Here is a 21,965-nt window from a genome sequence, read left to right as displayed (position 1 = left end):
AAACACCGTCGTGCATACATGCGGCTGTCTTGTTTGATGGCAGATACTCCCTTCACCCTGGCCAAAAAGGCTAAAATGACCAAAGAAAAAGTGGAAAACAGCTAAACATGAGAGGTTTTTGGACAAAGTTTGTGTTTTTTCCATTGTTTAAACTGCTTCCAGCCAAGAATGATGCCATATATGCCCCATAGCTGCAGAAAAGGCTAACATTGTTATCTTTTTACAAAAAAACAGCTGAACATGAGAGGTTTTTGGACAAAGTTTGTGTTCTCCATTCTTTAAGCACCGGTTCGAGCATCGTTTAAGCACCGGCACCGTTTCAAAAGTACCGCTCAACAAGCAGCGGGTGCTGCTGTGGGCACTTCGCCTGTGCCAAAGCGCTCACGGGCAGAGGATAGTCCTCCCCCAGCTGCTATCAGGGGAGGAGATGTTCCCACCTATGCGTCCAAACTGCAAATGAATCGAATATGAGTGAAGCCTCTGCTCCCGCACTGACTGTAACGCAATCAGTTCTTCTTTTACTGTTATGTTGTTTTGTGGATCACAAGGTTTAAAACTACTTACACACACACACACACACAAAGTAACTCCACCAGAGTGCCTATTTCGGGTCACTTTTGCCAGTCCAAGCGCAGATAAAGGAATAAGGTTGGAATTGTGACATAAAAACAAAAACAAAAACAACAATCGCTAAAAAATAAATAAATTTGTAATTCTAAATAAATTCTAAATGCATTTAGGACCTTTTTTTTACTCACTTTATGTCTCTTCTTTTTTCTCTCCTACAACGTGGGTTTCAATGATATTAGCATGACCAATTATGCAAATTAGGCAATGACGTTGTTTAGCGACTTCTAGAGACTTTTAGCATAGCCAATAGCGATTTTCCTTATTGAGGAGTTAGCAACACTGGCCAGGGGCTGCGACACATTTATACAGACGTATTTCGCATATGACTATGGCTACGTCCACACGTCCACGGGTATTTTTGAAAACAGAGATTTTAAAAAATAAATAAATAATTTTTTTTAAATATTTAAAAAATAATCCCTTCCACACGTAAAGGCAGAAATGAAGGAAAACGCTGCTAGGAACATGCCAAAGCAGCAGGTGGCGCTATATTCCTAACTGTGCAGAAATGTTGGCCAATCAGAAGTCTAGAAGCCTCGTAGGGAAAAAGTAAACAAAGCTGGGGCATAGAAGCAGAACCAGTCATATGTGTGGAGGGACAGTAACTGTGTGTGTATATGTAAGCATTTAAACACTCCAGAGAGTACAAGTAACAGTATTGTAGAAATTCATTTCACCAAAACAATAACGTGGCGCACAGTGTGACGTCACAAAATTCGCACACCTTTGACGCTGCGTTTTCTCCGTTTTTCTCGTCCACACGTAAATGCAAAAACGGAGTATCCACCCTGACCGGAGTTTTTAAAAATCTGCGTTTTCAGTGACCAAAAACGCCGTTTACGTGTGGACAAAAGGTGCAAACGCATAGAAAAATCTGCTTTTTCCAAAATACCAGGGTACGTGTGGACGTAGCCACAGAAAGGCGTAAGAGGAAGTAGTTTCTTCCAATTTAGACGATCCGAATGATATAGTTTCTTTCCACTGCGTTCCTGTTAATGAAAAACTACAAATTTACCGCAAAGTACTAAAATATCGATATTTTAATATAAGAATCGATTCTAGAACATAAATTACTGGGATCGGAAGAATCGATTTTTCAATATTGACCCGCACACCACTAGATTTCAGTGATAAATAATGCTTAATGGCACAAACACCTTCATACAATACTGTACTTCATATGCTTTTCAAGGTGCAAGGCTGTTGCAAATAGAGTTAGTTTTAACACCAATGTTCACCATAGATTTATTTAGAAATCGCCACACTAACAGAAACTATAAGCGCGATATTTGTGTACTTGTTCTGCCCGTGAACATCGTCTTTACGGACAAAAACAACGCTGACCATGTTCGACTGACAACTTGTAACAACACTTTAATATCATTTATTTTGGGTGTGTGCTACTTTTATCGAGCCAAAAATAATGGCGCCTCATTTCACTCGCTAGCTTTTTAAAGCAGCACAGGCGCTTATATTATATCACCTGCCTACTCATTTGCTACCGAATTTAGCTGCCAGTGGCTTGAACCGTATAATTGTTTTTTAAAGAGTCATAATATAAACATTTTGCTACGTGCTGCAACAATATTATTGTAAAAAAAAAAAAAAAAAGCTAACAGCTGCTAGCTAGCAAAATCAAAAGCTGCTAGCTAGCTTAAACACGTGTTTAAAACAAGTGCACAGCTGTCAACCACTACAAACTAAATAAGATTTAAAAAATTATCCCAGAAACCCCCCGCTGTATTTCAGTTTTGTAATAAACGGAAATATGGTGTTAGCTCTTAAATTTACAGCAGAAAAACTTACATTTAATTGGCGAAAATACTCCTGTCCTCCCTCAGGTATCAGTCTAATTAACCGTCCGACGGAATCCAACAAGTGACAAATGGTGTCCGCCCTGCAGCGTTCTGATTGGATAGTCAGTGCTGTCCGGGGCAGGGTATTGGTTTATTGATCCTGTCGATCAAAGGAGCTTGTAAAGAAAAGCGTCTGGACTTCTTTACGTTTCTTGAAGACGTTGAAGCTTCTCGGATGAGGTTTGACCTTAGAACTGAAGATCTTCAGTTCTAAGGTCAAATGGCAGAGAGTCCCAGATTTAAACCCAGTGGGGGTATCCCCCCCCCCCCCCCCAAAGAGGGACAAAAGGACCACTTGGTTTAAATCTATTATTTACAAGCTCCTTTGACTGGGATGACCTGGATGACTGAGAACCTTCACAGACAGATCCTGTCGATCTTTTATTGAAAGGCGACATCATGCCGACAATTAGTCTTCACACCCCCCCCCCCCCCCCCCCCATGTGATGTAATGAGCAAGTTAAGCTTTCATCTCATTTCGTTTCATCTCATCTCATCTCATCTCATCTCATCTCTAGTATCCGGAAGGGGACACTGAGAGGCAGACATCTTTCCAAAGTCAGACTTATACTCATTGGCTGTGAAAGCAGGAGCTGTCATCAAGGGTCGAAAAACCACCTTCTACTGCAACTACACTATGTTCAACAGGCAAAAATATCAGTAACCACAGACAACACACACTAACAACAACAACAACAACAACAACAAAAAGCCTATTTCAGCACATAGTAACCTACACCAAAGAAAAGGAAATACAGCTCAATAAATTTCTCACAACCTTACAACAGTGTGTGAGACCAGTAAAAGGAAATTCTCTGAGTTTTTCTCAGCTGTTTTTCAGGCTTTTTGTATTCTCTTAGAGAGGGAGCTGGGGAAATTCTATGGAAATAATTCTGCATTACTTTTGCAGTATTTGTGCCAAGTTTGAGACATGCGTAATTCATGTCTTTTTAATTTTTTAAAATTCTTTTTATCCGACATCAAAATGTCTTTATGTTCTTCTTCTTCTTATTATTATTATTATTATATTTTATAAAATAACGTTTATTTATTTATTATTATTATTATTATTATTGTTTTTTTGTTTTGTTTTTACAAAAGTCTAGCTTGTAATTTCGTTAACTAAAATATTGTTGTTTCCATCTAGTTTTAGCTCTGAGTTTAGTTTTAGTCAACGTTTTTCCGATGGTAACACAATTTAATCTCTAAGCTAGAGAATGTGGGATCAAATTCGCACACTTCTACTGTTACCACAAACACCAGGATATTTGCATTCTCTCACCCCATTCCTGTTTTCTTATTTGAAAATACTTGTTTTTCAACGTCATTTCTTATTTGAGGAAGGTTAACACTTTGATGTAAACATCAAGAACCAGGAAATAAATAAATAATAATAATAAACCAAAAATACTGGAGACAAACATAATAAATACTTTTTTGCGGCTAAACAGAACTGTCTTTTACAAACTAGACATTTAATTTTAGATTTAAAATGCACATTAAAAGAAGGCGGCTAAGCAGTCTTAAATATATAAAAGCCCACAGAGGTTTAGGTTTTCAGGTCACTGGTCAGACATATTAGCAATTAGTCTTAAACTAAATTGAAAGAATCCCAAAAATGCTCCCAGAGCGTGTGAGGTGATGACTTTGTGCTCACACAAACTATTCAGTGTTATAGAAAGTAGCAAGTTTGTCTCCTCCTTATATTTGCTGCTATAATCTTAAAGTAGATAATCACATAGACAGAAAAAAAACAGACACACATCTTTACGTTTTAAAGGATGTGATGCCATCTATCGACGAATGTAGGAAACTGCAACATAGAAGAAAAGAAGTGACCTTCCCTCATGAATAAAAAGCAGCTCCCAGCATTTCCTCCTGTAGGCCAAACTGACAGCTGAATGAAGCAAATCTGACAGCAGGAATTCTCACAGTGTCTGTAATGTTGCAAACATTGCAAAGTAAATGAATGAATGAATAAATAAATGCAACATTCACAGTGCGTGCTGCATATTTACTCACGTTTTCACTGTTTGCCTCTGAAAAAGGGGCTCAGCAAAATGTCAGCGTGAAAGAAGTGGTGCTTATAGCAGTGAGAGGGCTTTGTTATGTTTGCTTGTTATGTTCTAATTAGAGCAATTCGACCTCTGATGGGGGCTAATCCGTAATTGCTGGCCTTTTGAGAGGAAACTCTCCAACCCAGAGGAGTTTGAGGTACTTTTGGGTTTGTATTCACACTCAGGAGTTATTATTACTTCATCTACTTTAATTAGATGCACTAAGCAAGCCACCTTCCCTTTTAGCTGTTCAAGAAGTCATAAGCAGAAACATGAGGTGGATTGTGGTGTTGCCCAGAAAATAGTACAGATAAAACTTGGGAAAGCTTTCTGCCACGTCTCAGGTGTGGACAAATTGTTGGCATTTTCTCTGTATTGTTGCAAAGCCTTATCTTACAGTATAAAACGCCTCAAGGTGTCCGTTGTTGTGATTTGGTGCTAAATACATAAAACTGAACTGAATTAATCTGCTAGACCTTAAATGCTGACACATAAATTGAGCAGAAGTGAATAGTGAGAATGTGTCAGGTGTGTTTCGAGTGTTTCTGTACTAGTGCAGATGCACATTTCTGTCTTTTAAATATGGTCAATGTAATTTAATCAGCAGTTAATCCTTTTTTAAAGCCTCACTGGTTTATTGCTTTCCTAACTATTACTGTCATTTCATTTCTGCATGTCTTCAAGACAAATTGGGATTTATTGTCAGTGTTTGTACAGTTCAGAAACACTTCATTGTTGATTTGGTGTCTTGCCAGGTTGACTTTCGAGATGCGCCATTTGTACTGGAACTAGCCCGGCACCATTTGTGTTCCAGCACCCTGCAAATATGCCCACAAACTGGCTTTCCTGCCTGGCCAGTACCTCCACACGGAGCCGCCCATCCAGCTCTCAGACAAGTGAGAAAACATTTGATTCGTGCAACCTTTTTACCTTTATTGGATTATGGTGACCTGCTTTTTATGAATGCACCTGCTCGCTACCTAAAGAGGTTGGATACTGTGTACCATTGTGCTTTACATTTTATTACTGTCTATGGAAATTGTGTACATCATTGTCCTTTGTATGCTGCTGCTAAATGTCCATCTTTGCATATTCGCAGACTCTCCCATTGGTTGATCTTTATCTATAAACCTCTCCTTGTGCTGGTTCCATCTTATTTATGTGTTTATATGTGTAAAAACCACAACCAATACAGCCTTCGTTCGCACAATATCATACAATTGATTATCCCAAAAATCAGAACAGAATTGGGGAAAAAGGCTTTTAAATACGCTGCCCCTGCTTCCTGGAATAATCTGCAGGAGGAACTGAAATGATCAGAATTACCTTGGGAGAGTTTAAGTCTGTCTTAAAGGAACGAGAGGATAACTCTTTTACTCAGTGTGATTGTTTTTAATGTACTCTTAATTTGATCTGTTATTGTATATTTTACACATGTTGGTATGGGATATTGTATTAGTTTTAAATGTTATATACCTATGTGGTATGTGACTTTTGTTGCCATGATGCCAGGTCTCTCTTGGAAATGAGATTTTTAATCTCAATGAGATTTTTCACCTGGATAAATAAAGGACTAATAAAAGAGAAGCTCTTCTTCCTTTGAGTTATTTAAGCAAACTGCTGAGGTCACAGCAAAACAAGCTGCTTTTAACATTACTGGAAGACCAGAATTAATATACATAGATATCTGAATTCAGCCTGCAAGAAGTTTCTTACTGTTAAAAGTGAGTTTTTCCTCCCCACTGTTGCCTTGCTCAATAGCGGTCATTTGATTGTTGGGGTAGGGTCATTACCTTACAATATAAAGCTCCTTGAGGTGACAGCTGTTCTGATTGGGCACTTTGTAAATAAAACTGAACTGAATTGAACTTCTATGAACTGGTCACCTGTCACAGGCTGTTTCACAGGAAGGTCAGGTGTGATAGGCTTCAACCACTCTGACGCTAGAAGGATCAGCAGGTAATAAATATGGATCCATTAAGTCCATGAGGTTTGTCAAAAAGAAGGGGATCCAGGTGTATTCTGGCACAGAGCTGCATGCTGATGCCAGCATCAAACTCCCAGCGACTCTTAACAGCGTTGGCTGCAGATTTGCTAGAATGAGGAGTAACTTTTCTAATTTTTCACCAACTGAGAATGAATGTCAAGTCATGAACCTTTTTTTTTTCTGTAACTCTCCTTGAGTTATTTTTAAAAATGACTCGCGGAGTAAGCTGCTAATAGCAGCTGAGAGTAAAGGCCACGTTTGAAGAGCAGAACACAAACCCGAGAATCTCCGACTGATGTTTGTTCAGATGAATACATATCAAAGCGGTGATTTTACTTAACGGGCTTTTTAGGCTGCTGCTGCAGCTCCCTTTTCTTTCTTTGACTGAAATATGCTCTTAAATGCTTATTCTTGCTTTCTAGTAGTGACCTAGATTAGATCCAGATCACAACGCACACTGTTAGTGAAGTTCGTTTAGCCATTCAAATCCTGCTCGCAGTGCTGATCAGTTTTTATGTTTTGCTGTTTCAATTATTCAGATGTAAACGTAGACTGAACGAAGCTGCTGTGTTTCTGAGATGACACCGAAACTCATAGGCATCTAACGCAGCGGTGCTTGCATGTGGGGCCTGCTCAGCAATAAGGACACTCTGTTGTTTGTTGCTAATTCTTTTGGCCTTATTTCTCAAACAAATGTGTTTTCCTGCTCTGCTCCTCACTTACATTTTCTTGGCGTGATGAAATTACCCGCTTCTTGCCCGCTTTCTGCCCGATTGTCTCAATTTATTAAGGTCATGGTCGCAAATCTTCAATTTGCTGCCAGGAAAACCAAGACAAACAACGTCTGACTGATGAAGAGGGACAATCTCCACCTGTCTGCCTTCAGCCATAATCTACATCTGAAGAACAGATGTTGAGCTGACTGGCTGATAGCATTATGCTTGTGCATGTCAGAGGCACAGGTGAATGCCAAGTGCAGTGCGCCTGGACGGGATCGGCGGGGTTACTTTTGGCAGCATGATTTTAAAAATAACTGGCGAGCCGGTGAAATTACAGGTTAAAGTGTAAAAACCTGACGGGCCGCCCAGATTTTTGGAGTGAAAGGAGCATGCATTTAACAATTCACCCTAACAGCTTTCTTAATGTTTTGGTTTCATTAAAGTTCTTACAGCACAGCTAGAAGGGATCCAGCAAAGGTCCCACGAGCTCACGTGGGGGTTTGTTTATGGGACAGAGTCTTAGTAATGTGACATCCAAACAGGCCACGGGGGGATTGTTGTCAGGACGAGAGTCCTTCAAAGTCACCTTCCATAACTGGTGCAAATTATTTGCTTTTGCACTTTGAGCTGTTTTAATGTTGTATCCTGTTGCACCAGGTTTACTCTGGACCTCAATATACGTTCAGTTGTTGGAAGTGATGCAGATTTATCCATGCACATAGACTGATGCATGGATCCTTTATTGAAGAAAATAAATCACTTCTTATTTAAGGAAGGTTAACACTTTGTTGTAAACATCAAGAACCAGGAAATAAATAATAATAATCATAATAAACCAAAAATACTTGAGACAAACATAATAAATATTATTTGTGGTTAAACAGAACTGTCTTTTACAAACTAGACATTTAATTTTAGATTTAAAATGCACAAAAACCTCATTTGGTAATGGCTGTAAATGTTTCTTGTTGGATAGCGAACTGAGCAAAGTGACAAAAGAAATTAAAAATAATAATAATAATAATAATAACCCCTGTCAGTGCAGGACCTTGAGAGGGGTTCAGACAAACAGTGACACATTGACAGCATGCCTTGCATAAGACGGAAACCCTGACATCTGCACTAATGTCCTAAGCACAAATGGGCCAAATTTCCCTGACAGCAAGAGGTCTAGCAGAAACTGCCAGTGGTCACCGGCAATAATCTGGTGTGACAATCATTCCTGACCTGTCACTCAGGTAATGGTGAGTAAAAGGCATGAAAGTGGTTGTGGGGAGGGGACAACTATGACAGCACAGGCCCCTGCACAGCCAGCGGGGACAAACGCACCACAGCTGCTCCTGCTGCCCGGACGGTGATGCAAGCGGCCAAAAGTCCTGGGAAGCTTTCCCACATCCCCCCAGTGTCTCCCAGCGTCATCGGCATTGCTGGATTTTCTCTTTTGATTTGTCTTTAGTGCGGATGCTTTTCTCGGAGCCATGGCAACCAAGAAAAGCATCAGCACAAAAGCACACTGGGAGAAAATGTACCTTTTGTTAAGTGGTTTTGCATTTTGAGTGTCTAATGTGTCCTACTATTAGAAAACATGTTTTTTTTGCACTGGAAGAATGCCCTTAAGTTCATTTCCTGTTTCTTTTTCAGATTTAAGAGACATGTGGGGATGTCTGTCATGCAAAATCTACTGCAGGTTTTTTTTCTCCATGAAAGACTGGATCGTTAAGAGCTTTAAAATAAGCAGCTGGGTTTCAAGTCAGCTCTTTCTGACAGCAAGATTGTTTAGAAGAAAGTAAAATTGCATCGTTTTCCAAATACGAACTCAAACATATTCTGTTCATAACATTTGTACATCATGTCTTTTTGAGGGGGAGCCCTGTGGCTAGATGCACCAACATGCACATCACTAATAAAGGTTTTTCACGCTCTACCCTCTCTCAACCCACCGCGAAACCACTTCTGTTGGCTTATGTCCATATGCGTGAAGTTCTTAGGCAGTCTCTGCGTCCTACCACATGCGTCACATTGATAGGTGCGGTTTGCGCATCGCAGCTCCCCAAAGAGGCAAGTCCATATTTGTCGAGGTGATGCACTGAGCAGCAGGCATTTCTGGAGTAGCTATATTTAGATTCTGCAACTTTTTTTTCTGCTCCCTTCCTGATTGATCATTTTGGAGAAGTTATATTTCCCTATAGGAATGTACCACGTGTCCGCATAGCACTTCTTGAGACGAATCATTGATAAACAGAAGCCAGTTAAGAACCCTGTTGAGTTGCTGGCAGCTCCGATGTGGTGCAGCTGCAACACACTCGACGTAAAACCGCTGGATAGGAACCGACAGCAGGGTACACACATCCAAATATGCGCGTAACTGGAGTGTTCTGGCGAGGCCACCCTTGCACCCTTATCCGGATAACATTGTCGTGATGTTCAATATTTCGGGGATTGAGCCCACTTTTAACAAGAAGGAGGACAATTCCGAAGTTATCAATGGCTCTCTGCAGCTTCTCCTCGTCACCATCAGCCCCACAGCCATGTGGAACGAGTCGTGCGGGGAGCAGCTTCTGGATTTCACTCGTCCGGAGAAGATCGTTATCGGGGTGATGCTGGCGATCATCACGGCGGTCACAGTGATGGGAAACACGCTGGTGGTGATCGCGGTGTGCGTGGTGAAGAAACTGAGACAGCCTTCAAACTATCTGCTGGTGTCTTTGGCGGTGGCTGACCTGTCAGTGGCCATAGTAGTCATGCCGTTCGTGATCGTGACAGATCTCACCGGGGGCAAGTGGCTTTTTGGGGAGGTGTTCTGCAACATCTTCATCGGCATGGATGTGATGTGCTGCACTGCCTCCATCATGACCCTGTGTGTAATCAGCGTGGATAGGTAAGTTTCCAAAAGTTTTCAAAGCACCGTATCAGAGCTGCTTTCGTTACTGCTTTGATGACTTTCGTTATGCACAGGTACTAAAATTACGCACGCAGCGCGCAGCGCGTTAACTGAAGCCAGGAACAGATCAAGCAGCAAATGAAGTAACGATCCGCAAGCGGAGCGAATGAAATAATTGTTGTTCTGTGAGACATTCACACGCATTTGCGTAGTTATTTGTGCGGTTGAAGCCACTGGAGCAGAAGATGAGTTCATAGACTGTGAATGATGTACAGCAGGTTTTATTCATTTGCTTGACCGGACCACGGCAGCAGCATTTCCTGTATGCTTTGAGGATCAGCGCCCATTGACTATTTCCTTTTTAGATGACTTACCAATATCCTGCAGGTCTGCTCCAGTTCATGTAGGTTGCCCCTTCTCACTCTTAGTCTTAACAACAAGAACAAAGCAGCGGGGAAAATTCCCTTTAAGTGCATGCTGCAGTACACAGTGCACATTTCATATTAGAAATCTGAACTGGGTTTTTTTTTGTCACATAAAACACACAAATATGTTCTTTCAAATTTATTTTTTGCCCATTTTCTATTTGTCCCTATTCATGAAACTGAATTTCCAGTTAATTGCTTTACATTCCACTTTCAAAATGGGGAATGTAAGACCCGAGCTCTCATCCCCACACACCGAAATCCCACTGCGCATCTCAGGTATTGGACTGACTGCTCACAAAACCTGAGCTAACTCTGCTAGTAGAGAGAAATGAGAATTTTCCACTGCTCTCAATACAATCCACACTGTGATAAACATCAGGTGATTGGTGTAACTGATGTGCCTCTGTAACCATAATGAAGGAAGAGGCTCATGGTTGTATTGATTAACTGATTATTTCCCTTGACTTTCCAATCAGATGTTATTACCTCAGGGTATTATGCTCAGAATTATGCATGTTTCCTGTGTGTGAATGAGTGAAGCACGTGGGGCTTAAGCACGCTTGATAAGCTAACGATATTATGAGAGGAACTGGCTCACAGATATCACACTGTGATACTGTGATTGCACCAGTCAGCTGTAGTAAAGCTGACAGAAGTATGAATGTGTTTCGGGTTGGTTGATGAGTTTGGATAGAGGCTGAGGGTTATGTTTGGCCACTCAAATCCCATTTAGGGCTTGTGGAGGCTCCCTATGGAACCACGTGGAACCAATAACATGTAATATTGCTCAAAAGTTTGAAGCCACTTTAAATAGTTCTTACTTTTGGAAAAAAAAGAACTATTGAATGGATCAAGGCATTCCAGTTTCTTTTTGAAATGTAAGTTCTAAAAAAATCGAGGTCTTTGCCAAAAACCTAAATATTTGATACAAGATTGCATCCAGTGGTGTAAAGTACTCCCCTGACAGAACTGCCAACCTGCACAGCTGAGCAACAAGAGACGTAAAGCATATCTCTGGTTTAAGAAACAGATGCCTCAGAGATTCTCAGAGGCCTCTCCTGGATGCTAAGTTTGACTGCAGAGCAGTGAAAACAGGAAAACAAAAGTGCCACAAAGAGGAAATATTTCAAACATGTCAAAGAACACAGATACGGGACAGGTGGTGAATGGAGGTTTCAGTTTTTAGACCAGGAAGAAGAACATCTGTGAGATGCAGAACCAATGAAAGGTTTGTTGGAGGTGCTTGATGGGATTTGTCATGTCCGCTGGAAAAAATGGGATGCCTTGGTGGCACATGTTTTCTCCATTACTTTGCCATACTCTACGATAAGAGCCGATCTCTCCCAACAGTACAACAGTACGCTCGTGCAAAGCACAGCTCTAAATATGAAGAACGTTTGGTGCATATGAACTGCTCAGGAAACCAATTCAGCAAGTAGGAGGTGCATCAGGAAGCATGTCTCTAGATGACCTCAATGAAGACAGAATGCCAAATGTCTGCTGGACTGTGGTTTCTGCAAATGGAAATCCTTTGAAAGAAGCAAAATTTGAAGGACAAAAAAGAATAGTATTAGAAATCATAACTGCCTTTTACAAATCATTTAATGACTAAAAGTATGATTAAGAAATTTTCCGTGTGAACCCAAACGTGTACATCACCAGTAATCAGTAACTAATTACTGATTACTTCCCCAAAAAAGTAATCCCGTTACTTTACTGATTACTTATTTTCGAAAGTAATTAATTACTTAGTTACTTAGTTACTTAGTTACTTTTTAAAAACACGATTTACAGCCTGAATAGGTGATAAAGTGATAGATCTTTCAGCCCAATTCTACTTTTTCTACATAATCCATCATACAAAATGTAATCAAATGGAAAAGTCTCTTTTTAAAACTTGTTTTATTAGTTTTAATCTTTTAACTTTATGCATCAAGCAAACATTTAATTATCTGCAACATTCTCTGACTGGAAGAAATTAGTTTAACATTTAAACCTATTTTCTGCACATTCCAGCACATAAAATAAAATATTTTTTGTGTTTACACTCAGTCTTTCAAATAGATGCAAGTAAAACACAGCAGAAAATAAATAAAGTCACAGACTAGCGGTCCTGTTGCTCTATTTTCACCTGTAAAGCAGGAGTGGGGTAGGCGGAGGTTTACCCTGGTGCAGGTGTGCAGCGGTCAGTGGAAGAATCCGCGAGTTTCTCTGTGAGTTTCCCATTACGTCGTAGCTACTCGGTGCTTGCTCGTAAGGTTAGGGGTTTTTTCGCTGTAAAACGAAGTTTTCTTCCCACGCACAACGGACACTAATGTTTTTGTCACTTTTTATGAAATCTAACTCAAAGTAAGGTCAGTACTTTCACGCTTTAAACGCTGCACGCTCATACTCTCTCTGCACTCGATATATGATCCATTGTTGATCTGCACACAGCTGTTGTCACAAACGTCGCACTCGCTTACGTCACTGTCATGAGACATTCTCGCAAAAAAATCACGGTTTTAGTAACGCAGTAACGCAGCGTTCCTACGGGAAAGTAACGGTAATCTAATTACCGTTTTTGCAATAGTAATCCCTTACTTTACTCGTTACTTGAAAAAAGTAATCGGATTATCTCTGTACATCACACAAGCTGAACTCGTCAGAGCCAGTCTGAAAAGGATCAGAGAGACTGAGGCTAAAAGGCTTTGCTGATCTTAGCCACTCGCTGTGATTATAAATGTGGCACGCTCATACTCTACACTCAAAAAGGACAGACGGAGCCACCTTTGAGCAAGCGTGTCTGTAAAAACACAGCGTCTAATTGAATCTGTAGCCGTGAAATCAAAACCAAGTCACAGAGCCACCAAGACTGCTTTCTGCATCTGTCTGACCTTCCCCAAGCAAACGACTGAAAGAGAATTTCAGCTGACGTCAGTTTAGGTTTGCTTTCATCCCCAACACCAGCTCCACAGGCAGTTCCCCCGAAGTGTTTGTGTCGATCTCCACGAAAACAGAGTCAGTTTAATTAAACAATGCAGTGTGTGTTGGGCATATGATTCACAACAGGAAGTGTAGAGATCACTCGTTAGGATGAGACTTACCAATTAGACGCATGATTAGCTGTAATTAAGGGTCTCTCGCAGTCGTCTCAGAGTCCCAAGGACATGCTTTCTAAAAAAAAGAGAAGCTCAAGAGCAGTGCTGCAAATTGACCAGATGTGTCTGCAGCGATTATATGCTCCCTGAAGCCTAGGTGTTCCACAACAGAGAGGACTATTGATTTTCTCTCAGAGCTCATTTAGATTTAAAGGGGAGAGCGTGCGATGTATATGCCAACATGGAAGGACAGTCTCTAGTGTAAGTGGTTGATTCATTTATGATCCTGGATTCGACAGAGTTCAGCGGTGGTGTTTCAGTGCGATCGCTGTCATCCTGGTGGAAACGTGGCGCAGGAATGAAGCTGCGCTGAAAGAAGAATCAGACAGTCCTTGAAGCAAACGTAATGTCACATATAAAAACAAAAGTGTGTCCCTTTAATAATTCTTAGCCTGATCAAAGGCCCATGCTATTACATTTTTAGTCAGTAAGGCAATTTACTGACGCACATTCATAAAGAAATATGTAATTAACTAAATTACCAGCCAGCAAATTAAACCTCGGTCTAACTCTAAGGTCTCAGTCTCTTACCTCTGCAATTTGTGCTTCTAAAAATGAGACTTGAGCAGGAAGCATTTCCTGTTTCAGCGAAGAAGTGAGAGAAAAGTCACTGTGACTTCAAAGGGTTTCAGTCTTCTCACATTAGCACAAGAACATCATGGTGTTAATAAAATGACCAGACGGGAACTTTGTGTGTTTCTCATTTAATCCAGCAAGTTAAAAAAATCAAACTACTAGAAAAGTTTTAGCAGCAAACAATCTGGCAATCAGAATTACAGTTTCAAGGCAGTAAGAGACAAATAAGGGTTATTTTGAGTTGTGGCTCATGCAAAGCTACATTAACAGAGTCCAATAACACAAATAGAGAGCTGGAAACGTCACTTCAAATAATTAGCTCTGATCTTCTTTGTTTTTTCTTTGCTATTTTTCTCCTTTGAGTCTCTGCTTCACCACAAGTGACTTATGTTTAGATAAAACTCATTTACGTTTCATCAGGTGCATCAGTTCAACAAATATTTAATCAGCCAATCACACGGCAGCAACTCAGTTCATTTAGGCATGTAGATGCAAGTTGACCACATCTACATACCAGTTTGACGATCAAACTGAGCATCAGAATGGGGAAAAATGATGATTTAAGTCACTTTAAATGTGGCTGTTGGGGCCACACGGCCAGAAACTGCTGAGCTGTTTGGATTTTTCACATCTTACAGAGAATCTGAGAAAGAAAATCAAACATCCAGCGAGCATCAGTTCTCGAGGCAAAAACACCAGATATCAGAGGAGAGGCCAGACTGCTTTGAGCTGACAGGAAGGTAATAGTAACTCAAATTACTAATAGTTACAAACAAGATATGCAGAAGAGCATCTCTGCATGCACAGCACGTCAAACTGTGAAGCTGATGGGCTACAGCAGCAGAAGACCTCTGAGTTAAGAACAGGAAGCTGAGGCTATAATTCACACAGACCCAGCAAAATGCAACAACAGAAGATTGGAAAAATGTCATCATAAACAACATGAAAGCATGGATCCATCCTGCCAGTGTGGGGATGTTTTCTTGGCACACTTTGAGTTCCCTCCCTCCCCCCTCATCCTTTCATGACCACAGTGTACTCATCATGATGGTTAACACATGCCCAGCAGGATAACAACATGTCACAAAGCTCAAAATCATTTCAGAGCAGTTTCTTGAGTACAGCAGTGAGTTCGCTGTCCTCAAATGTCCTCCACAGTCACCAGATATCAATCCAGCAGAGCATCTTTGGGATGTGGTGGAACAGGAGGTTCACATCATGTATGTGAATCTGAGCAGCAACTGTGTGACGATGTCACTGTGGACAAAAATCTCCCAGGAATGTTTCCTGTATCCTGTTCAGGCTGTGCCACAAATAATGAAGGCAGTTCTGAAACCGAAAGCTGTCCAGCCCAGTACTATCAAGGTGCAACTAATACATGAACTGGTATTTGATTAGTGCCACCACGAGGGCTCATGTTTTAGAGACTGTGGTGAGCAGTGTTGGTCATGTTACTTGAAAAAAGTAATCAGTAACTAATTACCGATTACTTCCCCAAAAAAGTAATCCCGTTACTTTACTGATTACTTATTTTCAAAAGTAATTAATTACTTAGTTACTTAGTTACTTTTTAAAAACACGATTTACAACCTGAATAGGTGATAAAGTGATAGATCTTTCAGCCCAATTCTACTTTTTCTGCATAATCATCATACAAAATGTAATCAAATGGAAAAGTCTCTTTTTAAAACTTGTTTTATTAGTTTTAATCTTTTAACTTTATGCATCAAGCAAAAATTTAATTATCTGCAACATTCTCTGACTGGAAGAAATTTGTTTAACATTTAAACCTATTTTCTGCACATTCCAGCACATAAAATAAAATATTTTTTGTGTTTACACTCACTCTTTCAAATAGATGCAAGTAAAACACAGCAGAAAATAAATAAAGTCAAAGACTAGCGGTCCTGTTGCTCTATTTTCACCTGTAAAGCAGGAGTGGGGTAGGCGGAGGGTTACCCTGGTGCAGGTGTGCCGCGGTCAGTGGAAGAATCCGCGAGTTTCTCTGTGAGTTTCCCATTACGTCGTAGCTACTCGGTGCTTGCTCAGAAGTTTAGGGTTTTTTTCGCTGTAAAAAGAAGTTTTCTTCCCACGCACAACGGACACTAATGTTTTTGTCACTTTTTATGGAATCAAACTCAAAGTAAGGTCAGTACTTCCACGCTTTAAACGCTGCACGCTCATACTCTCTCTGCACTCGATATATGATCCATTGTTGATCTGCACACAGCTGTTGTCACGAACGTCGCACTCGCTTACGTCACTGTCATGAGACATTCTCGCAAAAAAATCACGGTTTTAGTAACGCAGTAACGCAGCGTTCCTACGGGAAGTAACGGTAATCTAATTACCGTTTTTGCAATAGTAATCCCTTACTTTACTCGTTACTTGAAAAAAGTAATCGGATTACAGTAATGCGTTACAAGTAACGCGTTACTGCCCATCTCTGGTGGTGAGTCAGGTATGTGGTACAATCCTTTAGGAGCACCTATATACAACAGTGTAATAAAACATATTGATATTTGTTGCTAAAGTAACAATAATTGTGTGTATATTGCTCTATCAATATCAAAACCCTCATTATAACATTGACTGCACTGAATTACTATAATTTAATTAAGAAATTATTATTAAACTTTCTAGAAAGATTTGACTTTCGTTTAAAAAAAGCACCGTCCTGTGTTAATATTTCTGTTCTAAACAAACAACCTGCTGCTCTACTCCCAAAATACCCAGTAATATAAAAAGCTTCAGTTAGTTTGTGCTGTTTGTGCAAATGAGACTGTAAAAGCCCGTTAATCAGCTCCAGCCTCTTTAAATGGAGATTCAGTAGTGCAAATCGAAGCTAACACACCAAAGCGTGACCCAGTCACAGCAGAAGAGTCGGTCTCTTGATGTGTTGCGAAGGGAAGAAAAGTGAAGTTACATACCTAAGGCCTCCTGGCCAAACGAATGCAGGCCTGCTCCTTCATACAGCGTTCCAGCATGCACTTTCAGGAGCAGCCTTCATGCCCACTTCCCTAAAAAGTTAGTATCGCTTTAGGCTACATTCAGTTTTTACCTTCACTGAGAGTAATATGTTGTACGCTCAATAATTCAAAAGTCAAAGATGAATGATTTATTCACAACAGTGGGAAGCAAGGAAAGTCCTTTTTTCTGTATAGTTCCCCAGAAGTCTAAGAAAAGACGACTCGGAGGAGTGGGGCTTGTTAAATTTGCAAATCAAATGGCTTAACTGTCAGTGAACTTGTCTAAGACGGAGGGGATGTAGGTCAAGAAAAAAATATCGCAGGAATGCAGCGAAGTAAACTTTTCCATCAAGGCTCAGTCTTAGTGCAGCATAGGTGTGATCACACCTGGAAGCTCCTGCAGGGATGTGATGGAAGTATGTCAACCGGTTCTCCACAACTGATAATATTTTTTGTGAAGGAGGCGTGCACTTTTGTCCCAGGAGAGACTTTCTTTGCTTAGAGCAGCTGGGAAATGTCCACCGGCAGCACCACACACAGATGACTTGACCTCTGTGGTGTTTCCTGTGGTAATAAGCCACTTTCCCGGGCGCTATCCGCTCCCCGCTTTTTGGCCACCTCTCCAAAATCTGAAGGAACAGACATCTCAGACGAGGCCTGTGCAATCAGATCATGCCCATAAAGATGTGCTTAATAAGTAAAGAAAGTGTGTTTTGGGATTAAACAGGATGTCACAGTGAATTTTTAATTCCCGTGGACCCAACCGGGTTAGAGAAAGTGCTAAATCTGAGAGAGACCACACGAGACCCACTTCCTGTTACAAACCTCTACAAACCTTTTACTCCGAGAAGAGAAACCGCTCTTGTGTTTAAGAGGAAACAGTATTTACTTTTAAAACGCATCACTGTTCCTGCCCTGTAAACAAACTGCTGTCAGTGAAAAACATTTCAGAGCAGCATTGAATAAAAATCCTGGGAGCAGCATTTTTTCTTTTTATTAGATCAAGTTAATCATTGATAAATCCTGCTTACACAACGCACCATAACCATCCTGTTTGATGGTCTGTTTGAGTTTTATTAGAGGGGCACGCAAAGCGAAAGACAAATTGCACATTGATCATGTGACGGGGTGAGGTGTGTGTGGGAACGGACCTGCGGGGGTTTAAAATAACTGATAAACAAAAAAAATCAAAGAGAGTGAAATTATAAAAATGATCGCATTGTTGTATTGCTGTTTGCTATTTTTCAGCACATGATGCAGGCAAACATGATCATTATCCTTCTTGTTAGTTATATGCTTTCCACAGCATGTCTTTTAGCCTGTCTTCTTCTCTCATGTCCTGTGAAAAGAGAGTTTTTCCTCCCCACTGTCGCCAAACTACTTGCTCATAGGGGGTCATATGATTGTAGGGTCTACCTAACAATATAAAGCCCCTGTGGGACTGTTGTTGGGATTTGGAGCTGCATAAAACTGAATTGAATTATAGCTAAGTCAGGTCCAGTACGCGTCAGTCACAGAGTGTCATGTGCATTCATAACACATGGTTTTATAGAATCGATTTTAAGGTTTTATTATTTGTTTTTAAAGCCCTCCATGGTTTGGCTCCAGGTTACATTTCAGATCTTCTTCGCCTGCACTTACCCACTCGATCTCTGCGCTCCTCCAGTCAGATGGTTTTATCAGCTCCCAGCTCAAATCTAGAGGTGACAGGGCTTTCTCCATTGCCGTCCCGAGACTCTGGAATAGTCTCCCCCCTTCATAAAATTCTCTTCATCCTTGGAAGTCTTTAAATCGAATCTCAAGACCTACTTATTTTCCAAGGCTTTCGGATCTCTTTGATATTACATGTCTTACAATTCTTTTAAAAAAAAATGTTTTCTTTCTATTTTAATTCTTTTATTATATTATCCCTCTGTTCAGCACTTTGGCCGACACCTTTGTCTTTTAAATGTGCTATATAAATAAAGATGACTTGACTTGACTTGACATAACATTTGGAAGTTACATTAATGAAGAGATTTCAGTTTGCTGATTGAGATTTGTCATTAAATGCACTTAAAAGGACTGATTTCAGCATTGTTTCAGGATTGATATGAATTCATAAATGAAGAAATTAAAACTCAAAACAGTGGTCCAATACGAGAATATAAGGGAGACTATTGCAGTGACAGTGTCTAATTTTACTGTATATTACGGAGCCCCGCAGGGGACATGGGAGAAAAAAAAATTAAGACGGACTTTTGCGAGATCTCGCAAAACTTTTGTGAGATCTCGCAAAACTAACTCGGGATCTCGCAAAACCAACTCGGGATCTCGCAAAACTTTTGCAAATATGTGATGTCTTGTAAACCGAGCAGGTATCTGACGTTTACACAACTACATTCACGCCTCAAAATATCTTAAAAGTGTATTTTGTGACCCAAAAAGAGTAATATTACAACTAAGCTTCCGCGAGATTTTGGCGAGATCTCGCAAAACTTTTGCGAGATCCCGAGTTTGTTTTGCGAGATCCCGAGTTTGTTTTGCGAGATCCCGAATTTGTTTTGCGAGATCCCGAGTTTGTTTTGCGAGATCCCGAGTTTGTTTTGCGAGATCCCGAGTTTGTTTTGCGAGATCCCGAGTTTGTTTTGCGAGATCCCGAATTTGTTTTGCGAGATCCCGAGTTTGTTTTGCGAGATCCCAAGTTTGTTTTGCGAGATCCCGAGTTTGTTTTGCGAGATCCCGAGTTTGTTTTGCAAGATCCCGAGTTTGTTTTGCGAGATCCCGAGTTTGTTTTGCGAGATCCCGAGTTTGTTTTGCGACATCTTGCAAAAGTTTTGCGAGATCCCGAGTTTGTTTTGCGAGATCCCAAGTTTGTTTTGCGAGATCCCAAGTTTGTTTTGCGACATCTCGCAAAAGTTTTGCGAGATCCCGAGTTTGTTTTGCGAGATCCCGAGTTTGTTTTGCGAGATCCCGAGTTTGTTTTGCGAGATCCCGAGTTTGTTTTGCGAGATCCCAAGTTTGTTTTGCGACATCTCGCAAAAGTTTTGCGAGATCCCGAGTTTGTTTTGCGAGATCCCGAGTTAGTTTTGCGAGATCTCGCAAAAGTCCGTCTTAAAATTTTTTTTCTCCCATGTCCCTTGCGGGGCTCCGTAGTATATAATGTTGAAAACTGCACAAGCCACAAATATGAAAAGATGTGAAACATGAGTGGTGCTTGAGGTTGAAGCAAACCTTTGGGGTTTGCCTCAACGTCAAGCATCAGAATCACTCTACTACTGAGAGTGGTTAACACATGCCCAGCAGGATAACAACATGTCACAAAGCTCAAAATCATTTCAGAGCAGTTTCTTGAACACAGCAGTGAGTTCGCTGTACTCAAATGTCCTCAACAGTCCCCAGATATCAATCCAGCAGAGCATCTTTGGGATGTGGTGGAACAGGAGATCCCTCTCTATGGGGCAGGGATAACTCAGTAGGTAGAGTGGTGGCCCCATGATCAGAAGGTCGGGGGTTCGACTCCACTGAACAGCTACCCTGAGCTACCCCTGAGCAAGGTACCGTCCATACACACTGCTCCCCGGGCGCTGCGTTGGTGGCTGCCCACTGCTTCACTGGGTGAATGGGTTAAATGCAGAGGAGCAATTTCCCTACGGGGACTAACACATACACACAACCTCAAAATCGGTGTCTTTACAATCTGCACGCTCGCGTGCGCTGTGTGCTTCACCCCGATCAATCAGATCAACCTACAAGCAAACAAGCTTGTTAACAGAGAATGCCACTAAAAGAAAGCGACACAGATTATACCAACCTGACCTCGTCACTGTCGTCTGACATTTTACAGTTTTTATTCTTTGATTTTTGCATAATACATTTAATACTATATTAATTAGTTAAGTATAGAAAATAAATTAAATCAAAAGTTTTTCTGGTCATGGGCCTTAAGTTTCAAATTCTGAGTTTGTGTTAATTTCCCAGCATTTTTCAGCCCTCGTAACGTCATAATTACAGCAAATAGCCTCAGAACATTTAAGCTTTGTTAAAAAGTCCAACTCAGACCACTTTTATGTCAACTCTTGTTTATGTTCTGTGCAAGTTTTTTGGAAAACCAAATCTAGGTCACGATATAGTTGGGACCTATATGATGGTTTGAACACATCATGCAGATTTAGTTGATACAGCAAGGTTGTTTTTTTAATCCCCTTAAAAATAACCTAGCATGCAAAAGGGATCACAGAAAGCTTCTGAATGATCTGCTTATTTCTTATTTTAAGTCTGCATTTCAAAGTATGTATTTATTGCATAATTTGTGCTTATTTTTAATCAAATCTTTATGTAATTTGTATGTACTTCAAAGGGATCAGTACTGGAGTTTAGCTCATAAAGGCTGTGGTATGTGTCACGGTTTAGATTACATAAATAAAACGGGATAAATAAAAGACAGACATGTTCCACAGCCAGTGGATATTACTGAAATGTAAGATGGACTCGGTCAGGGCCAGTAAAAGTGGTTCAAACACACTTTGACTGAGGAGTGACCACAGAGACACACATGGTGCAGAATCGTCTTACCCCTGTCCTGCACTCTGCACGCTGACTCTTCTCGCTGGTGTGAACAAAATGTGTGGGCTGAGTGTGATTACAACTCTGTCAAATAACTGATTCTCTGAAGTCGTTGACATGAAAGTTAAAAGGAACTTGGAAATTTGAAAAATCCTTCCAGTTCACAAATAACTCAAG

The 21,965-nt window shown here is 40.6% G+C and overlaps 2 protein-coding genes across 4 annotated transcripts in view; one reads left to right on the top strand and one right to left on the bottom strand.

Annotated features, from left to right (window-relative positions):
* piwil2 (piwi-like RNA-mediated gene silencing 2) overlaps nucleotides 1-2,566 on the bottom strand; it is a 31,906-nt gene extending 29,340 nt beyond the window's left edge. For 2 of the 3 annotated variants that reach the window (XM_085180646.1, XM_085180645.1), the window contains exon 1: nucleotides 2,437-2,566. The gene's annotated coding sequence lies outside the window, so the exon portion shown is untranslated. The remainder of the gene's footprint in view (nucleotides 1-2,436) is intronic. The other variant, XM_085180647.1, reaches the window with a different exon arrangement.
* Nucleotides 2,567-9,112: 6,546 nt separating this feature from the next.
* The window catches only part of htr7c (5-hydroxytryptamine (serotonin) receptor 7c), a 38,481-nt gene continuing 25,628 nt past the window's right edge, over nucleotides 9,113-21,965 (top strand). The window contains exon 1 of the mRNA XM_085180457.1: nucleotides 9,113-10,127. Within this exon, the coding sequence (XP_085036583.1) occupies nucleotides 9,670-10,127 (458 nt within the window). The 5' untranslated portion in view covers nucleotides 9,113-9,669. The remainder of the gene's footprint in view (nucleotides 10,128-21,965) is intronic.

The sequence above is a fragment of the Neolamprologus multifasciatus genome, chromosome 12, assembly GCF_963576455.1.
Source record: "Neolamprologus multifasciatus chromosome 12, fNeoMul1.2, whole genome shotgun sequence".
Lineage (NCBI taxonomy): Eukaryota > Metazoa > Chordata > Actinopteri > Cichliformes > Cichlidae > Neolamprologus > Neolamprologus multifasciatus.
Note: the sequence above shows the minus strand (reverse complement) of the source record. Positions and strands in the feature narration are given on the sequence as shown.